We start from the raw sequence: 21,775 nt of genomic DNA, 5'->3' as shown, positions 1-21,775 counted from the left end.
CCAGCTGCCCGCCCGCCCGAGGACTCACCCAATGCTTTAGAAAAAACGAGAGGAGCTACCGGACGGAGCTCCTCTCGTTACAAAGGCCTGCTGCATACTGAAGGCGCTTTGCGCGCGCGCATGTGCGCGCCGATCGCCGGAGGCCCGGTCTACCCGCCAGGAAAAGGCCGGGTAGACCGGGCCTCCGATCGCCGGAGGCCCGGTCTACCAGGCCTTTTCCCGGCGGGTAGACCGGGCCTCCGGCGATCGGCGTGCTTTGTGGTGCGTGCATGCGCGCGCACGTGCAAAGCGCCTTCAGTATGCAGCAGGCCTTTGTAACGAGAGGAGCTCCGTCCGGTAGCTCCTCTCATTTTTTCTAAAGCATTGGGTGAGTCCTCGGGTGGGCAGGCGGGCAGCTGGGAGGGAGGGAGGGCTGGTGGGCGACGGCAGGGGTATTGGCAGTTTTAATCTGCTCGCGGCGGGGGGGGGCGGGGGCTGGTTTCCAGCGCCCCGTTTGTCTGTTAAATACGGGCGCTGGAGGGGGCAAAGAGGCGGGAGGGGTAAGCAAGCCCTCCCCGCCCTTAAAGAAAGGCCCCCCTTCGGTGCCGGTCTGGACTGCTCCGGACCGTGCACATCCCTAGCCAACAACCTGGCTGGCTTTAAGAAGGTTTGGATAACTCCATGGAGGAAAGGTCTATCAATGGCTACTAGTTGGAAGGCTATAGGCCACCTCCAGCCTGAAAGGCAGGATGCCTCTGAGTACCAGTTGCAGGGGAACAACAGCAGGAGAGAGGGCATGCCCTCTGCTCCTGCCTGTAGGCTTCCAGCGGCATCTGGTGGGCCACTGTGTGAAACAGGATGGTGGACTAGATGGGCCTTGAGCCTGATCCAGCAGGGCTGTTCTTATGTTCTAACCCAGTTTGGGATGCTTGTAAAGGGGAATCCAGTAAGGATTCCTCTTTATAAGCTTTGGGGTATCCCGAGCAAGTTAAATTGAGATGAAAAGGGGTAGGGGTAGGTGGGAGGTCATGTTGGGTGTGGCAGCATCTCCTCTAGGCCCCACCAGTGCTCCTATCAGTGCATGTGGGAGGAGTGCTGGAGGGGCCTAGAGGAGCTGCTGCTGCCCCACTGCTGTGGAGGCACTGTACCTAAGGTGACCTCCGACCCCCTGCCACTCTTTTCAACACAATTTAACTTGCTAGGGATCCCCTGGTGCTTATAAAGGAGAATCCATACTGGATTCCCTTTTACAAGCATCCCAAACCGGGCCAAACTGGTTCAATCCAAACCAGGCCTGGTTCAGTTTGAACTTGGACCCGGGCCGGGCTCCTTGGAGTTCAACCTGGGACTGCATATCCCTACTGATAGCATACGTTCAGAAAAGTCAAGCTTGTAATCCTGATTACATGAGAGCTTCCAAAAAACACTGGGATATATTCTGTGCAGCCCTCCATCAAGTAAGCATGCCATCAGGGTGGCTGTGCAACTTCAAAGGCAGATCCAATGGTGTAGGACAGGGCTTTGTAACCTGTGGTACTCCAAACGTTGCTGAACTACAACTCCTATCACCCCCAGCTACAATTTATTATGACTGGGGATGATGGGGGTTGTAGTTCAGCAACATTTGGAATACCACAGGTTAGGAACCCCTGTGATATGTATGCATAGCACACACGCATGTGCATTTCATCCTATGCTTTAATTTTAACTTGTTCAATTGTGGCTTTTCTTGGAGATTCCTTTTATGTATAAAAAACCTTCAGGAAGAATTCAGAGGAGAAAAAGGTTTTGTTTGAATGCTTTTATATGCTGTTTTATTTGCTGCCAAAGACTGGAAATAAACTGGATTTCAACAAAATTGCTAGCATGCACAGATACTGGGTGAGAGAAGTGGTATCCAATTGCTGATTTGGGGGAGTTCTTTTTCCCCAGGATCATTTTGGTGTCTGGGTGAAAAATGTCCTCAAAAGGGCTAAAATGGTATGGCCTTCCCAGAAGTGTTTAGATGGAAGAGGCCATGGATATCATCAGGGTGCAATGGATCTAGAAGCCTCTGTCTGTATTTTATCTCTTGTGATGCAGATATAATCTTTCCTTCCCTCACCCAGAGTCATCCCAGAGCTAGGAAGGGTCTGGTACATGTTGGGAGGCATGCAACAGATACACGGGCCTGATTATGCCATTTGACATGGAAAGGATCCTACAGACTTCCATACATCCTATGCCATTTTGATGTCAATCATCAGATATACTTTTCATGCTGTTTCTAGCCTCCATGCACCTTGTATAATTCCCAGTGCAAATCAGAACTTCTTTACCATCCTACCTTCTGGTAGGTACTACAGAGTGAGAGAAGGTAATTTTGCAGAGAAAGTTCAATCAACACCTAGAAGGGTGCATGGTAAATGGAGGTTGTGGCCCTCCCCATGGATGTCAGGTTCCCACCTCTAGATATTGCATGACATTATAAACATTTCCTGCCCCATTATTACTTCCCTAAAACAAAACAGAATAGCATGTGTTGAACTTCCTTGGAAAAAACTGGTATCACTTTTGCTAATGCCAAGCGTTTGTGGCTACATCCTACAAAGCACCATCAATGTACACACCATTTCACAAAGCAACCAAAGAGACAGGTTCTTTTCTTTGGTCAGCTAAATATATCAAATGGAGGGGACAGAGGAGAGGAGAGGGAGAGGCAACGGATGAATGTGATTGACATAAACCCGATTCTTTGCTATCCTGTGTCAATTTATCACGTTTGCAGAGTTTTGTACAATTTTTATTGTGTTCAGTGAATTTTTAGAATTTGCCTTTGCTACTCATGGAATTTCAGAAATAGAAATAGGCTTACTGTGTCCTTGTCCATGGTGCTGATGAAAACTATTCATTGAAATGACAAGGCAGACAGAAACCAATGTTTGAGTCACATAGACATTTCCTGTTAGGGCCTTTTGTGGCAAAGCTACACAATTTAATGTTTCAGTTATGGTGATCAGTCATATGAATTCTTTGCTGCATATCAGAATTTTTGCTTATTACATCCTGGAAGACTTTTTAAAATTTGCGTTGAACACAGAGATTATCATAGCAATCAGTAGATTGTCTGGTCATCAGGCCAGTAAAGAGATATTACACAAACAAAAATTATAGTCGGGAAAGAGGGAGGAAGGGGAAATATTCCCCATGTCCCCCCGATCATCTAGGCCTGGAACCACCAACCATATGGTGTGCCAGCTTGTGATAATCTGTGTTCAGGTTTGTATTTTGGGTCTTGCTTTTTATTGTCTTCCATATATAATTTTTCCTCAACATAAGAATTTTGGAGCACATTTGTTTCATAAACTGTGTTATCAGAATCTCCCTTCTGTTTTAGTTTCTGTATACTTAGGAGGCGTAGAATAGTAGAGAGTGACAAGGCTATTAGGTTGGCTCCTGATTAGGGTTGTCTAAATGCCCTTGGAAGAGCTAAAGAGAATGCTCCTAGCTCTCCTGATGCCAGAGAGTAGGATGATCCCTCCCTCCAGTAGGGAGCCCTCTCCAGAGTAGGGAGACAGCACTTAATCAGGAAACATGATACATTAAGAACATGCTTCAAGTGAAGTATGGAAGGATTATTCAAGTAATATTTAGAGTTGCCATCCCTACCATTTTCCAAAAGCAACATTGTACTGATCTGTGGAGAAATGGTCGCCCTAGAATTCAACTTGGCCATTCCTTATTTTTCATCCAGCATACTCTGAAATCTGGCCAATCAAATGACTTCCTAAAGTCATTCTCCATATGTGATATCGGTGGAATGTTGGGGGAACCTACCCAGGGGCTGTAGCTTGTAAAGTTTTCCACATGGATCTGTTTGATTGTGTTTTCCTGCTGCAGGTGTGAGTTTACACATTATATGCTCAACCCACATTTACAGACACCCCAGCCCCAGTATGCAACCCCCACCGAGTGGAAACAGCTTTCACTTGGAAGTTGCAACCAGCCTGCCTCTGCCACACAAGAAATGATCCACCATGAAGTTGTGCAAAGGCAGTAGAGTTAGGAGCTCTGGCAATACTGATCTCCTTGACACTGAAAATTCTAAGCTTTGAAGCTACTTTATTGTTTCTTGGTGGTGGTGGTGGAGGTGGTTGCTTTTCTACTGCTGCCATTTGGATACTGTGTGAATTAATTGCTATGTTTTAGATTAGCTAAGTTTGCAGCTGATCCTGAGACTGAACTGGTTGGAAAAGACAGAGTAGAAATAGTTTCATAAATAAATAAGCCCTGACTACTCCACTCTGATATGGCATGCAAAGGGAACATCACACAGAAAGCAAGACTCTTTAGGTATGGTTTTTAAGAGTTTCTGTAGGATTTATGAAGACAGCAGGTCATTCTGTGGGCAAAAGATTCTTCACATGAAGAAGTTTATAAATCCTGCATGGACTCCAGCAGGCCTCATATTCTCCTCAAGAAATTATTCAGAGGCTAAAAACTCTGCACAGACTCCATATATCATTAAAACTTTGCCTCAACTCAAACATCCTGCCAGGCTGCAAATATTATTAACTTTGCAAAGCCAGCACAATTTACAAAACGTACAAGGATTCCATTCCAGGAGACAGACACTACATTAATCTATCACTACAGCAGAGACAAATCCATCCACCTTTTGAAGTCAATAATATATTGAAGTGTCATGGGCACTTCTGTTGACTCCCACTGAGTACTCTAGAATGGGAAATCCCCTTTTGAGCTTCGTTGCATGAGTGAAAAACAGCTTCAGAAAAGAACAGAAGAGAAACTGGCTGCAACTGTGAAGGTGTGGATCATGATCCTTTAATGTTCTTCTTTGAGTGAGGAGGAATCACTGTACAAGAACAGATAGCTCTCAAGCGTATATTCTTTAGCATCAGGGTGCACTGCGCAGAAATACAAATTTCAACTATCAGCATCTTAGAATTACAAGACAGAGAAAAAGCCAAAACAGAGGGATAAGTCCTGAGAGAGATCCCCCACCACACACAGTGACTAATGTCCATAATTCATTCCCTTTTCAAACATTTCACTATGAAGGCCACGTGCATAGCAACAATGTCTTTGGCTTAGTAAGTCCTCCATACACTCTTACTCTGGTTTTCACGGAGAGCCAATGTACACAAGAACATAAGAACAGCTCTGTTGGATCAGGCTCAGGGCCTATCTAGTACAGCCTCCTGTTTCACACAGTGGCCCATCAGATGCCTCTGGGGGGCCCACAGGCAAGAGATGAGGGCATGCCCTCTCTCCTGTTTTTCCTCCCAGGCAACTGGTATTTAGAGGCATCGTGCCTCTGAGGCTGGAGCTGGCCCACAGCCACCAGACTAGTAGCCATTGATGGACCTGTCCTCCATGAATTTGTCTAAGCCCCTTTTAAAGCCATCCAAGCTGGTGGCCATCACCACATCCCATGGCAAGGAATTCCATAGATTAATTATGCACTGAGTGGGAAAGTACTTCTTGTCAGTTCTAAATTTCCTGACCTTCCGTTTCATGGGATGACCCCTGGTTCTAGTGTTGTGAGAGAGGAAGAAAAATTTATCTCTGTCCACTCTCTCCATTCCATGCATAATTTTATACACCTCGATCATGTCTCCCCTTAGTTTTCTCTTTTTCACAGTAAAGAGCGCCAGATGCTATAGCCTAACCTCAGAAGGAAGGTGCCCCAGGCCCCTGATCATCTTAGTTGCTCTCTTCTGCACCTTTTCCAGTTTTACAATATTCTTCTTGAGATACAGTGTCCAAAACTGTATGCAGTACTCCAGATGTGGCTACACCATAGATTTGTATAGGGCATTATAATATTAGCATTTTTATTTTCAGTCCCCTTCCTAATGATCCCAAGCATGGAACTGGCCTTTTTCACAGTTGCCGCACACTGAGTTGACATTCCAACGAGCTATCCACCACGACTCTGAGATCTCTCTCCTGCTCAGTCACTGACAGCTCAGATCCCATCAGCGTATATGTGAAGTTGGGGTTTTTTACCCCAGTATGCATCACTTTACACTTGCTTGAATTGAACCTCATCTGCCATTTTGTCACCCCTTGTCTCAGTCTGGCGAGATCTTTTTGGAGATCCTTGCAATCTGTGATGGATTTCACTACCCTAAATTGTTTAGTGTCATCTGCAAATTTGGTCACTTCACTACTTACCTCAACTTCTAGATTATTTATGAACAAGTTAAAGAGCATTGGTCCCATTCCAGATTCCTCCCTACTTCCCTCCATTGTGACAATTGTCCATTTATTCCTACCTTCTGTTTCCCGCCCTTCAACCTGTTAACAATCCACACAAGAACCTGTCCCCTTATCCCATGACCACTAAGTTTACTCATAGGAACATAGGAATCTGTCTTCTACTGAGTCAGACCATTGCTCCATCTTGCTCAGTATTGTCTACACTGACTGGCAGCAGATTCTCCAAGGTTTCAGGCATGAATCTTCCTCAGCCCTACTTGGAGATGCTACCAGGAACTGAACCCTGGGACCTTCTGCAAGCAAAGCAGATACTCTTACTCACACCCTGAACTGGATCTCAAGATCAGCGAGACCCGGTTTCTGCAGCAGAGCGGGGAGAGCGGGCTAAGCCCGCTCTCCCTGCTTACGATCAGAGCGCAAGCCCTGGGTGGCTGAATTGGCCACCCACACAATTGCCAGCTCCATGACAGAGCCGGTGGGGATTTGGTAAACTCGAGGGCTGTGCGGCCCCTAGAAGCTCCAGTATGCCCTGCATGAGCATGCAGGGCATACCTGGGAGACCTTTTCGCCTCCCCTATGGGGGTCTACTCATGAGTAGCTGTGCCTCAGAGCCGCGCCATGGCTACTCATGATCTGGAAGCCTGGGTTTGCGGAGCACTCGCTCCACAAGCCTGGGCTTAGGGGAAGGCTACAAAAGCGGGCTAGCCGCTCGTAAGCCACCGGGCTCGCCTGCGAGCCCGGTGGTTTACACGAGCAGCAAAAATCAGGCTAGGCTCTCCTAGCCCGATTTTTGCTGCTCGTGAGAATAGCCCCCCTGTGTACTACTATTATTTATATAGTGCTTTTCAATGAAAAGTTTTCAATGCAGTTTACTACTACTACTACTACTACTACTACTACTACTACTACATAAATAATTAATAAGATGGTTCTCAAGAGCCTTTGGTGGGGAACTTCACCAAAAGATTTTTGGAAATTCAAATACACTATGTCAACTAGATCACTTTTATCCACATGCCTGGGCACTCACAAAGAACTCCAAAAGCTACCACGTAAAAGCCACTTGAAATTGTTCCATATAATTAGGGGTGTGCACAGAACCACTCCAGGTAGTTCAGTTCTGCATTAGAACTAGGTTGAACTGGTTCACTCTGGTTTGCCCCAGTTCTTTATGCTTGCAAAGGGGAATCCGGTAAGGATTCCCCTTTACAAGCAAAGGGGGGAACCCTGTGGGGTTGAAAAATGAGGGTGGGGGCAGGTGGGAGGTCACCTTACATGCTGTGGTGGTGGTGTGGCTTTGTAGTGGCTCCCCTATGCCCCACCAGCACTCCCCACATCAGTGCGGGCCAGCTGATAAATAAATAAACATAAAGGACCAGCCAAACTGGGCCCGGTTCAGCTCAAACTCAGACCAGCCCCCCTTTTTGGAGGATCGGTCCAGTTCGAGCTTGAACTGATCGAACCAGGCCAGTTCTAATGGAACCCAGTTCGATTTGAACAATTTTTGCACATCCCTACATATAAAGAATGTGGATGTGTGGTGAGCTGTTTATGTTGATAACTAGGTGGACTGGGTGATGTTCTCTACGAAGCAGAAAAGTGGATTAAAAGGGTCTGCGGGAATATGGAGACAATCAATCAGTCAACCTGGACTGCAGTACTTGCCTTCCCTTGGTCTGATGTTCTCTGCTTTCCTTCCCTAACTGAATCAAGAACACAGGACATAATCCATTGCCTCTCATCCATGCAGTTCAATGGAGTTCTTTGTCTCTCTTCCCTGCTGACCTATCCCTTGGCCAGCCATGTATCTTGCTGAACAGACTGCAAAACACAAACAGGAATGGAAAGCACATGCATGCCTCCATAGAGCTGTCCAGCAGTTTCCAAGGATGTCTGGCCTCTGTGTATGGAGTAGGTCCACGGGATCTTCACAGGTGGTGTGCATAGGGACAGTTCAGGTAATGGCTGGACATGTTGCTGTGCACGTAGCTGTTTGGGCACTCAGATGAGAGCTAGCAGGGGAAGGGGTGGTGGTGAAAAAGGCTTAACTGAGCCCTATTGGGATCTCTTCTTGCATGCACAGCTGCTGATAGTGTTCCATACCAAAGTATTTTCAAAGAGGGAGATGCTGTGGATTCAAGGGCTCCTGTGGTGAATGAGGGAGCCATTCAGAAGAGACCCACCCAAGTGATGGTCCCTGCCTTAATCCACTCTTGAATAATTAAAACCCCCTTTTCTCCTGCTGGCTTAAACATAAACATGTATCATTTAAAAAAAATGATAATAGCTAATTCTATTTATGTAGTACTTTCTTCTACCTTCTGGCACTCGAGGAACTTTACAAACTATAAAACATGCACAGATTTTGAAAAGGGAAAATGCAATGGAGAGAGAAAACATCTGTGGGCCATTAACAGCACATTGCAAATGAAAAGCAGTTCAGGCAATTTTAAATATGAGAAGGCAGGCACAAAGATGAATATCTGAAGAGCAAGAGCTTTACCTGCTTGCCACTGCAAAGGCACAATTGCCTGCGGCTTAAGGTGGCAGGAGCCCCCCAGAGCAGGTAGTGCCCAAGAGCAAAAAGCCAGACTTTTTAATTTGACAGGTCAAGTCTGTCAAGGTGAATGCTGCCAAACTGCAGCTTAATTATTAAACAGCCCTGATTTGTTTGCATCAGCCTCTGTACTCAGCTTTCAACATGGATTGTACCCTAGACTCCCAGCTGTCAACTCCAATTAGTCCTGATAAGGTCTGGAGATGCCAGACGGGAAAATGAAGCCGCCAGTTCCCCCATGAGTTCTATCTCTGCTCTCCAGATATGGTAAAGGCAGGCAGGAAAGGATCCCTTTTTAACACCTCTCATTCTGGACTGGAGCAAGTGTTAATGGGTATACAGAAGATAAGACATTCTCTTTCTTGACAAGCAGAAATGGATTGCACATTTCCTGAGAGGTGGGAAAAGCTATCTTATTCTAATGAATATGTGAATCAGAGAGGTTTCATATAGGACCATCCAAAACTGAATGGAAGTAACTCTCTGTTAGAAGAGTCTTGGAATTAAAGCTGAGAAGAAAGGAGGGTGAAAGACGTGCTTCAAAAACTCCTAAGTGTTTCAGCCCTGGTGGATGAACTAAGAGGCATTCTGTATGTTAAACTTGCCAATGAGAATTGACATTGCTACAGCAACTTCATTGTCGCCATCCAGAATGTTTTGAAACTCACCATGAGCTTCAGGCCCACCATGGCATCAGTTTTTCTGGCCTGCCAAGTGGATTGCAGGCGGGAAGGTGGGGGCCCTTGGGTGCTTTAAGTGAAAGTGATACAACTGGAGAGGGGGAACCTCACCACAGAGATGCTGAATAGGGGTGTGCACAAACCTGTTTTGCCCAGATCAGTTTGAGTCCGGATTGGACTTGAACCAGACCGGGCCTGTCAGTTTTGTACACCCTCGAGCCCCCCCGCCACTCCAGGTTTGGCTCAAGTTCGACCCAGTCCAAGGTTCAAAAATTTTTTTAAAAAAAGATTTAACTCACCGCTGGGCCCAGGGTAACTTTGCTGCCCTTGGGGGTGCTGCTGTGGCTGCAGGGGGGTGGTCCCTGAAGCCCTCCCCCCCCCACTGGACTCCCCTGGTCTTCACAGGGCCGTCAACGGGAGGAGGCCCATTTTTGGGCATTTTTAAGATGGCCCATTTGGGGGCCTTTCCAACGCCCTCCTGTCTCGCAGTGGCCATTTTGAAAGCTGCCGCACATGCGTATGGGCTATTTGAATGCCCAGGTCACATAAAGACTGGGGGGAGGCTGGTGGGGGAGGGGGAAGCTTCAGAGACACACACCTCCCGTGGCCTCGGTTGCACCTCCCGGAGGCAGCAAATTTACCCTGGGCCTGGCCGTCAGTTTTTAATTTAAAAAAAGAAAAAAGAAAAGATATCAAGCTGGTTCGCATATCCCTCATGCTGAACCCAATGGCAAGTTGAACATCTATACTGGTTCTCAGATTATTATTTTTCAGGTAGTAACTGATGTGGTGGAGCCACCAGTCGATGTTCTTTTTTTAATGTGGTGGCTGTGTCAAAGATCTGCTACGTCTTCAAGATATATCGTGGAACTCACTACACCCTAAACACTATATAAACTTTAAACTGAAATATGGTGAGCCACCATCCAATAGATTTCTGATATATTAGAGCAGTCACCCAATGTTACTGTGCTAGAAATTTGATGTAATGTGGTAGCCTTAGTCACCCTCTCAAAAAGCATCCAAGCCACCAGGACTGTGTATCTCTGAACTTTGACAAATCTAAGCTCTTTAAACACAGTGGCTGACATAATGTGCAATGGTACGAATGCAGTGAAACATAACATTTGTGCAGTTGTGCACGAATGCTGTTTTACAAGTGCAAATATTGTGCAGATGGAGTTGCACGACAGTGTGGCCATAACGTAAAACGGCTGCACTGTCACACAACTTGTTTGCACAATTTTGCGTACCTGGGTAAACATTATGTTCCAATGTATGCATAATGTTGCGCCATATGCCAACCAGCAGGCCTCTGGTTACTTAGTTACTTAACTGATCTTCACTATCATGATCCTGAAATTGGAATGTGTTAGAGGAATCAAACAATACCTCACTCCGAACCTCTCAGCACCTTCTGGAACTTTAAAACACAGTAAGCCTATTCACACGAACAGCCTAACCCAGACTAGGGCAGCCCAGCCTGGCTTGGGCGGCTGCTGTGCAGTGCTGGGATCAAGCCCGATCCCAGCGCAACCCTCGTACCCAGGCCAACTTTTTACCCCAGCCTTCAGGCAGGATTAAGGGCCCGAGTGCGCCCTTTACTCTGACGCCAGGGTCATGGGTATGCCTGGGCTGCATGCAGATCGAGCATACACAGAGCTGGGCAGCAAGAGTCAGTGGCTGAGGGAGGATCCCTCAATGCATCATGTTCCAATGAGAGATGCTGGAGGACTTCTGCTGCTTGCCACAGCACTGGTGCTGCTCGCCATGGCATTGCTGCTCGCCACGGCACTGCTCGTGTGCTGCAGTTAGTGGCAGAGCAAACTGAGAAGGGTGATCGTGTGCAGGGAGGAGCCTGCCTCCCTGCCTGCCAGCAATCACAGTTATGTGCATGGCCTTATGGTTTGATTTGTTAGGCTTGAAATGAGAATAAGCACATAGCAAAACTCCCTAGTACTCCTTGGGCTTCCTCTAGCAAGTCCCACTTTCAGAATCATAGTAATGGAGTTAGCTAGGTCCAGGTCAGCGACCAAAAGTCCAGTGAGTTTAAATGTCTTGGCCTTGTCAAGTCCAAAGATAAAGAATTCTGGTGGCCACAAATAACCACATTCAAGCAATGTATCTAAGGTGGTGATTGATGCTACTACATTGTAAAATTTCTGCCATTGAGACTGTTGAGCTATATTAATTTTTTTCATCCAAGGTATGCATGGGGAGGAAGCTCAAACAGGATTATTATTCACTTGTTGGGGAATTTTTCTATGGCACTGAGAAACCTCAGTCATAGAAATGAAAGATTGAAAGGCCTTCTCTTATAAAGTGTCAGAGCACTGTTTGTGGTTACGGTTGGTTAGGACTAACATGGCACCATTTCACTTCGTAGTCCAGTGTTCTTCGTGGTAAGGCCTGGAGGCCAATGCCCACCATCAACCCTAAGTGCAGCCCTCTGACTAATTGTTTCTTGGGCCTATGTGAAGTTTTGGCCGAAGTGGAATATTCTATACAGACATTCTGGCACCATGCAAGAGATGACCATTCTCACCATGCATTGCTGTGCTTTGCCCAGTGCTGGGGAGGAGGGGGCTCCTTTAAGGGAAATTGAGCCCTCTTGAGCCCATGCACCATTTTGGAAGGCGTGCATTTCCCCACAGAGCTCTTAAGAAAGAGCTCCATCTCTCTTAAATGGCCCTCATGGCACTGAGAAAAGCGCAGGATTGTGCCAAAGTCAGCACAGCAAGGAAAGGCTCTCACACTGAAGTGTGTGTGTGTGTGTGTGTGTGTGCACGCCAAAATGGCCCTTGCTTGAAAAATAATGAAGATCATTGTTTTGGTCTTTAATGGTATATAGTCAGCCAAGATCAGCAGCACAAACTATATGCAGGTTGGAAATCAGATGGTATGAAGACAAAATTGGGATATTACACCCAATTCAGCATTCAAGTGGCTGCTTGTGTATTTTCAAGCATATCTTCCATGCTGATCGGTGAGACTGAACTGAATCTGACCTCTGCAAACAAGACTAGGGTGGGATTCCTATAGCTGGACTTCTCTTTCATTAAACTTGATTTTGCCTGAAAATTAGGTAGCAAAATTGTCATGGAATGCAACATGCATCTTCATATCCAGGTAGATAAATCAGGCTGTTCATTGACTAAACAGTTTGGTGGATCCCAGACGCTATGTCAGCTTTTCCATAAATTGAGCACCACTCATGATCACCCTTTTGTTTAAGCTGTCTCTAGTCTCCTGTGCATCATAATCATGGTACTTTCTTATCCAAGTCATCATCAACAACTTATTTTGAAGGCTTCTGTGAGTATAAAGAGGTATAAGCTTCTTGAGACAAAACATTTTTTTTGTTTATGTTGCTAAGTAAAGTGCTATGTACACTGATAGCATAAATAAAAACAACAGTCAGAATAGATCAACAATGTCAGCCTGAGGGGGGAGTTGGGGGACCCACCTGTGGGGAGGAGAAACCAATATCTTTTTATCATCAGCTTAGCTTCCAGCCAGGTAAGATGCTAATCCCAGCTGGGCTATGGTGCTCCAACTATCTAGGTCCAGTGGGTGAGGCCTGGCCTAAACCCATCCACTTCTACTTTTCAAAAGATAGGTGGAGCAGGTTGCAGGGAGGACCCAGGTGATGCCCTCCAACAGAAAATAGTCAGATGATGACGTGGAAGCAACAGGAGACCACCCAGACCAGGACGGCCTGCAGCTGCTTCCTGTGGCCCCAGAATTGGGCATGAAGGGGAGCACAGTCAGACTTACAGATGAGGGAGCCATAAAGGAACAAGCCCAACCACAGGGGCCAGTTGAGGTGATGGAGAACTACCTGCTGTATCCTCATAATGAGGTCTCTTTAACCACACAATTGGCTACCATTCTCTGATTCATGGAAGCACTATGCCCTCCAGAGGCCTTTGATATAGAACTGCCCCTGTGGTGGGCAGAAGGACCAACCAAAAAACAACTCTAAAACCCTCTTCTCCAGTTTCTCCAGATCTTTGTCCATATGCCCACATTTGTATTTCTGAACGCTGATAGTTTTAGGTTGGCATTGGCAGCCTTATGGAAATACAGCACTACTTTTTTTATATTGGCACCAAGACAAACCAGCAAGTAGGACTTCTGAGGTCCTGAGAGATGCTAGTGGATAGTGGATGTGAAATGTATATGCAAGACTTCTGAACATGGGAGAAATAACACTGCCATCTTGTCACTCAAAGAGAAAGAGGATACCTGGTTTACCCAGAGACAGGTCTACAAAAGGCTACATAATGCAGAAGTTTGGTAGTGGGGGGAAGTTGGAAGCTAGAGGCAAAGAGACGATGACAAACTTCAACGTAATTTTCAGTGTAGTTTTTTCCAACACTCCTGAAATGTTTGCATTTTCTAAATCTAACATGACATGGACTAAGTGAAAATGTCACCTCCATTCTCTACTTATTAGTCATGATCTGTCCTGAGTGGCACTCTACGTGTGCAGTGGCATATGCATTTTTTATGTTGCTCTGGATATCATCTGCCACAGGACTTACAGATTTTGAAGCACATCATCCACATGGCCAAGTGCTGGCAATGAGGCCATTGTAAAGGGTCCAACTGCAGGAGTAACTGGAACTGAAGTGTCATTATATAAACCTAGCTTACTTGACAGCTCACTGAAAAGAGGGTTATGCTGTCTAGTGCAGATGCAATCATGGGGAGGGGAAGGAGTGGGAGTAGGGAGCCAGCACAGTGTTCTGGGCACCTTTTTCTTTCCTAACATGGTCAATGATTTAGCCTCTTTCCTTATTAATTTAAGAGCAACTTTCTATAGAGCCAAGTGAGTGAATTATCCAATACTACCTGCCAAAAGCAATCAAATTTGAGCACAAGAAAGGGTAGGAATTGTATTATTTTAATACATATTATTTGGTTCCAGAAGGCCTGATTAAATTAACACACTACTGAGTTAGAGCAACGGAATTACTAAGAGAACAGCTGGGAAAGACCTTCTGAAACTGAAGAGCTGAAGAATTATAACAAGGAAATATCTGTTCCCTTCCCCAGCTATTCTAATGTTGATGTGTGTGTGTGGGGGGGGGGGCTTGTTACACAGGGGATTCATATGCACATACCCTGCCAAATATTTACAATCTAGAGTAGAAATGGCTGTGGCAGTGTTTGTTCTGGTTCCTATTTATGTACAGGAAGTCACTAATCACATCATCTTCTTGAAACCTGAAACACGTGTTGGGGTTGAGATGTACATTCACAAATAATAATGTGCATCCACCCGAATGTCATTCTTACATTGCATCATTATACCTGCTTTTTCTGTACAAGTATAAATCTCTGTACATAAGAAAAGAATTTGTGAAACAATTATAGCTGAAGATGATTTGCAGACCAGCTTCATAACTGGTCCTCCTGAAGTGGATCCATCAATGCAAGTGACCCACTAAATTCCAAGGCACACAATTATTCTACCTGTGGCAGCCACTATAGAGGCTCCTTGTGCATGGATGGCCAACATGCTTACCAGAATCAGAACCTGCTGCCATGTTTATGCAGCCCATGAAGACTCACTGAATGTGGAGTGAATGTGGAGGCAAACCTGGTGGTGTCATTCCTGAGGACAAGTCAGATGACCCATTTGCTATGAGAAGGGAGCCATTTAGAAAACACTCAGAAAATGGCAGGGCAGTCATATGCTCTGCCCTTGCTCACACACCGCTCACTGAGGGTTCTGGATATAATCTGGGATGGAGGCAAAGTTATTGTCTGAGATCTGAGGATGGTACACTAGAGGCAGGCATAGATGCCTCTATGGAAACTCTCATATCTTTTTGCCCCATGATCAGCACCAGCCAAGCAGGTAGATTCCTGGGTGCTTTCCAGATTATACCCTGCAATGGGGTCACGGCGTATCTCTGAATTGTGCTTCCATACTTCCTGTGTTGTGACACTGCAGTCCTTATGCTGACAGCAGGGTACCGTTCATATTTCTGATGCCTTGTTTCGGATTTAATCGCTGTGATTTATTGATAAAAATGTATGTCTGGCATAAAAAGGTTGCTGTTTTTTCGGGTTGTTAGTTTTCGTGAGACTGCTCCCCGAGGGGCCCTTTGCTATTTACGTTTTGAATGTGATTTGCCTGAACGGAAGCATTTTGCCGCTGTTGAGCAGCTAATCTGGAAAGTGCCTGGGTGAGAATCACTGGGCACTGTTAGGAACAGCTGAGGAAAAGGGGAAAATGCCTCCCTGACTAGGGAGGGAGGCAGTGCTGAATGCTGGGGATAGGTATGGGATAGGGAGGCAGTGCTGGAGGCAACATCATGTGGTTGTTGCCTGGGTGGCAGCCTCTGTTGATGTCTGCAGCCCACACCACCTACACCAGGGGCTTCCAGCCAATCAGCAACTATGTGCTTGCCCAATGTGACTGAGCCATCCACCACATCTTCATAAAGCTTTCTGTTTAGGACAGGTTTTATTGTCTCCAATCTTGATTGCATCACAGCAGCCTTGAGAGCCAACTAGGGGTGTGCATAAAACCGGTTAGCCCGGTTCAGTTCGAGTCTGGACAGGACACGAACCTGACCAGACCGGTTCAGTCCAGCACCCCTCCGAACACTCCCCCCCCCGGTCCAGGGGGGTGATTCACAGTTTTTAATTTTTTAAAAAACAAAAATTACCTTCAGCCCCTTTGGGGGGCTTCCTATAGGCCACGGGGGGTGTCCCCCAAGGTTCCCCCTCTCCCCACTGCCCTCCCACATCACCGCCACAGCCCAAATTTAATAAATTTACTGGCCCGTTTGAGTTTCCATAAATTGGTGTGGTGGCCATTTTGGAGGCCACCACACATGCGCAAATGGCATCTGCGAGGCCTAGTATAGCCCAAGATTTCGCAGAGACCATTTGCACATGTGCGGTGGCCATTTTTCCCCAGTGGCCATTAAAATTTTTTTTAAAAAAAGAAGTGGCCACCATGCATGCGCTGTGCCGATTTACGGAGGCCCAAACAGGCCAGTAAACTTATTAAATTTGGGCTGTGGCAGTGATGTGAGAGGCCGGGGGGGGGATGGGAGAACCTTGGCGGACCTGCCCCCCCTCCCTCAGCCTACAGGAAGCTCCCTGAAAGGGCTGAAGGTAAACTAAATTTAAATTATTATTTTTTAAATCGCAGACTTGTCCAGGGGTTCAGTTCTGGTCCGGATGGAAACGGGTGTGTGTGTGTGTGTGTGTTTCAGTTCAACCCTGAACCGAACCCCCAAACCGGTCTGTACATCCCTAGAGCCAACCCACTAATTTCTACTGCCCACTATTGCTCTTGATGATTTTATAGGTTTTTGAAGCAGCCCAATAACCTGCAAGATTGGATTACCAGGGACAATGGCACATAATGAGCAATGATGCCTCTGTCATATTACATTCAACACACTGCAAAGACGACTGTTGTTTGCCTTCAACTCTGAACAGTGGACTTTCACAAAAACACAATTCAAAATGATACTATATACTTAAAACTTGATTAACATTTATTCTTGGCTATCATCCACCGTCTTAGTACCTGAGTAACTCAGATGTGCTGAGGTTGTATCTTAAAGGCCTGCTTCAAAGGCTGTACCTTAAAAGCCTTCTAGAACAATTTGGTGGAGGTTTGCAGGGCACTTCGATGTGGTCCACGGACTGCTTCTGTCATAGCAGGGAAGCATTTGTCAATCTCCATGCTCTTAGATTGCTTGTGAGAGTTGTAGCCTCAAGGAGACTCTTGCAGTTTCAGGAAAGAGGGAAGAGGAGGGCTGGCCCAAGTATATCTAAATATACAAAAACCAGCCTCATTCTCCATCGTGAGTGTAGCACATTCTTATCGTTTCTCAAATATTTCTGGTGGAGCAGATGTAACTGCAAAGTACTTGTAGTGCTGGGGGCAGTGGCAGGAGGACAAGGTGTGGGGGAGGGGCAGCAGCCGCTACTGACGGCAAGAGGACCAAGAGTTTAAACGCTGAAGGGGGAGAGCCACTCAGGAGTGCACAAACTGGAAGAGGGAACAGAAGCAGGGGAAGAAAGCGACAGCAGCAACCCAAGCTTTCCAAGAGGCTTGTTTACATCTTGCCTCACAGCTGCCTCACAGCTGCCCATTAGCGGAAGACACGGATGGAAAGCCTTCACGTAATGCTAACAGCTCTTCATTAACACTCACTAGAGACTTGTGTGCCTTGACTGGTAACGACTCATCTTTCTCACCCTCCCAATGAAATCTCAGTGGAAGCCCCCAAGCAGAGGCACACAGTTCAGCCCCAACAGGGTCCACTAAGACCAGGCAATTGGCCACTTGAATGTCCCCTGGCACTCCTATTTTTGACCCGGTATTACAAACACTGGCAGGGGAACGATTGGCCCTTTCTGTCACTCAAAGGGTCAATCTGTCACTCTTTCAGAAGGCTTTTTCAGAAGGCTTTTTGGAGATCAGGCATTCAGTTCCTCCTCATCTTGTATTAGCAGCAGATGGGTGTAAAGGCTCCTTTCTTTACATGCGTTCACACAATCATGCTAATGCTGGTAAGCCACATTACACCTAGATTTGAACAACTGTGTGAACCAGGTCACTGATTCATCATGGAGTGGTCTGCAAACTATATGTGCCATGGGCCCTGCACAAGCTAGAGACAGTCCTGCCCCCAGCCCCCATGTCTGCTCTCCCTTTGATCCTCATCTGCTTGATCCTCAATCAGACACCGCCACCCCACACACGCCCTTAGCTACCTGACACACAGGAAAGTTCTTTTGTTCAGACAATTCCACTCAAATCCATGTGGCCTTGTGAAAGCTCTGAAATTCACAGCAAATTTATGGAAGGGTCAAGGTAAAATTTCAAGTTAGGTCACACATCTTGAAACTTGTGGACTTCTGCCACATCTCTGCTAGACACAACCATTCGGTTGTGGTGGCTGTTTTCTAGAGCACCAAACCACATTGCCAAGATGGGATGAAGAGGAGTGGCCAGGAAGCAAAGCCAATCAATAATATTGTGTAAAACATTTGCCTCCTTTCAACTTGATGTTGGGAAGATTTCAAGAATTCCTAATCAGCTGAGGCTGTAGTCAATATGCCTTGTTTCTGAGTGAGGTAACATTGCATTTCAAGTTGCATTCTGGATTACCCAGACCAACCTGTGAAGGATCTGGTTACTGGATGGGCCTTGCCTTGTGGTGGGAGATTGAGCTAGACTTTTTGGTGACTTCCAATGTATGATTCTGAGAGCTCCAAAATGGATATAGGTGCACCACATTCTGTCTTAGCTGCAGGTTTCATAATACACTGGGGCCCACTGTAATATGAAATCAAAGAATATAGGAGCAGCAAGCATAGTGACTGATCACTTGATGGTGGGGTCTGATTACCTGATGGTGTACAGTTGGATATTTAATTAATTTATTTATTTAACTTATTTATTTATTACACTTTTATACCACCCCACACTCATGTCTCTGGGTGGTTCACAATAATAAAACAGTTAAAAACAGATATAAAAACACATAAAAACAATTAAAAACTAACAATTTTAAAATCAATCACAGAATTAAAAACCTATACATTATTAAGAAGCTGAAAAAGCCTGAGTAAAAAGATGGGTTTTAAAAATATTTTTTTCAAAATTGTCAGAGATGGGGAGGATTGTATCTCAATAGGGAGCACATTACATAGTCCCGGGGCAGCAACCGAGAAGGCCCATCTCTGTGTGGCCACTAGACAAACTGGTGGAATTTAGCACCTTAACCAATTGCCTCAGCTATATGTCTCAAGACAGATCACTTTCCTTGTATTTGTAACAATTTCTTAGATTTGTATAGTCACAATGGAGAGCTACCAACCTTAGTTGACTGTAGTATAACACAGGAAAAATCAAGTTGTTAAACACACAGACACACACACCTCCCACAACAAAACAAAACACCATAATGAAATCCAGGCCACAATAAAGAGAAGAACAAAGCAAAAACCAAACCAACATGGACAAAAACAGACTTACCTTGAGTCAGGAGGAGTGCTATATAAAAAGAAATACAAAAAGCAAGAGAGAAGAGAGAGCACGAGTTAGTATCATATATGACAGTTCCAAAGGCATTTTGCAGATGATTGTATCCAGTGAGCAATGAATTTGGCTCAATGTAGCTGTGAATCTTCTGTAGCCACATGCCAGATGCAAGTTTATGAGCATGCCTGGGAGCCACACAATGAGAATGAAGCTGGACAGAACAGGTATACAGCAAGGCCTCTGGTTCTTAGAGCTTTTCCCTTTCCATCATAAGCAAAGGCAGGAGGATGGGGCTTGAAGAGGTGGGGCGCTGGACATAGAAATTGTGTACATTTATGACACAGCCTCAGAATCTGGGAGATGCTAAAGCTCATCCTAAATTAGTTTTTTTTTTCTGGCAGCAGTTTCAGCCATTTCAGGGCCTTTAGAACAGAATAGTGATTGACATACAAAGCAAGGGTGGTGCAGTGAGAGAGCAGCCTAACAGAACTTCCCAACAAATGGCTCCAATGCTGCGGGAAAGTGGCAATTTTTTGATGCCCTCCCTTCCCTAGGAAGCCTTCCGTGCTATGCAAAAAATATGTCGTTGAGGATTGTACAGCCCTTGGGGACATATTTTCTGATGGTATAGTAAAGGACTTCCTGGGGATGGGAAGGCATAAAAAATTGCCACTTCCCCACAGCACTGGTGCAGCTAGTTGAGAAGTTCTGCTCTGCTGCTCTCTCACTGCACCACTGTATCCTTGCTCTGTCTGTCAGCCAGTGTGCTTCACAACTATAACCTTGTTTTCCCCCAGCAAGTAAGATGGAGGTCAAAGATACAATTGTTTATGCTTAGAAATGAGCTTTAAATCACCTTAAGTCTTTAGCAGAATAACCCTCACTCAATGGGAAATTACATGTCACTCCGCCTAGTTCACACACTTGCTTTGGTAATGCTTTTAGCAACTCTAGTCAAAAGTGATACTCTACGCCTGACTCAATATATGGCAGTTTCCTATGTTCCTACCTATATCTACAGAGGAGCCTGGGTGCAATTCCAAGATACAAGTAAAGCCCGTGACATGGCCATAAAAAGAAGAAAAATTGGTGTCACCAAGCTAATGTCAAGATCTTTTTCACTTTTGGGAAGCGGGTAGTAAATCGTAGATAGTTACAGATACAGCTGTGAGGTGGTCACAAGAAGAACTGAAATGAATTTGGCTTATGTTGTGCAGTCAGGGTGGTTTTGCATTCTAAACTTTGAATCATCAGCTTGTGGATTTGGCCTATAAAGGCTGATCAGGGCAAAGGTTAATCTATTGCTCTTGAACCTCAACAAGAGTTTTAATATTGGTAATTATGGATAATTTTGGCCAATTTAATAGAATCTTTCTTAATCTTTTAATTCAATTGGAAACATTTTGTGATGCAACTCTTTATGTTAATTTATGCTTGCTAATTGGTAGTTTAACATTGATAGGGATATTTTTACCATAGAATTGTTAATTTAGGTTTAGACTATTAATAATCTTTTAAGTGCTAAGCTTTCTTAGTAAATCCCATTATATCTCTTTCGTCTTTATTTTGTGTTAGATTTAATATGACTCACAGGATCTTTATTTGGTAAAAATAACATTTTTCTAGTTTGCTACCATTGTTGCCAGAGACAATCTTGCTTTTCATTTTAGTCTCATTGAAAACTTGTATGCTTTGAAACTCAGTAAAGTAGCTGAATCCCTACAGTGGCCTGGTTTATAATGGAAAACATGATCCAAGAGTGGGAAGCGACTAGAGATCCAAAGCGCCTGTGCAACAGTGTCCATGTTTATGTATATTTATTTGGAAGGTGACCTTAGCAGGGAAGACAAAACATTCTCTTGATTTTCAGATAAAAAGGTGATTGAGAAGAACCTGGAGAAGCACAGTGTTTTTATAAACACTGGCCTGGATAAAAAATAAGGGTGAATTTGAGATAGTGAGAGGTCACTAAGTTTTGCCCCTTTAGCTTGACAGAAATGTAATTTTAACAGGTCAGTCCTGTGTCTTACAGTGTCATCACAAGGGGCAGGTGAAACTCCTTCCCTTCTTTCATGGCACAGTTGCTTTCATTATGGATGTCTTCCCTGCTAACTGGACAAAGAGGCACCTTTTAAAAGTGGTGATTCTCTTTATTTAGCAGGGGGAGAGCAACTGGACCTATCCAACCCCAGCACAGCATCCCTCCAGGGGCTGTTGCCTTCTGTTTCTTTTTAGAATGTGAGCCCTTTGGGGACAGGGAGCCATTTTATTTATTTTTCTATGTAAACCACTTTGAGAATTACA

General features: G+C 45.3%; 1 protein-coding gene across 9 annotated transcripts in view; it reads right to left on the bottom strand.

Moving 5' to 3' along the window:
• Positions 1 to 21,775, bottom strand: part of SLC8A3 (solute carrier family 8 member A3) — a 268,007-nt gene that overhangs the window by 18,129 nt on the left and 228,103 nt on the right. For all 9 annotated transcript variants that reach the window (XM_053257215.1, XM_053257249.1, XM_053257243.1 and 6 more), the window contains one exon: positions 19,466 to 19,483. In XM_053257215.1, the coding sequence (XP_053113190.1) occupies positions 19,466 to 19,483 (18 nt within the window). The remainder of the gene's footprint in view (positions 1 to 19,465; positions 19,484 to 21,775) is intronic.

This window comes from Hemicordylus capensis, chromosome 1 (genome assembly GCF_027244095.1).
Source record: "Hemicordylus capensis ecotype Gifberg chromosome 1, rHemCap1.1.pri, whole genome shotgun sequence".
NCBI classification, from domain to species: Eukaryota; Metazoa; Chordata; class Lepidosauria; order Squamata; family Cordylidae; genus Hemicordylus; species Hemicordylus capensis.
The sequence above is the reverse complement of the archived record's forward strand: the minus strand, read 5'-3'. Positions and strand labels throughout refer to the sequence as shown.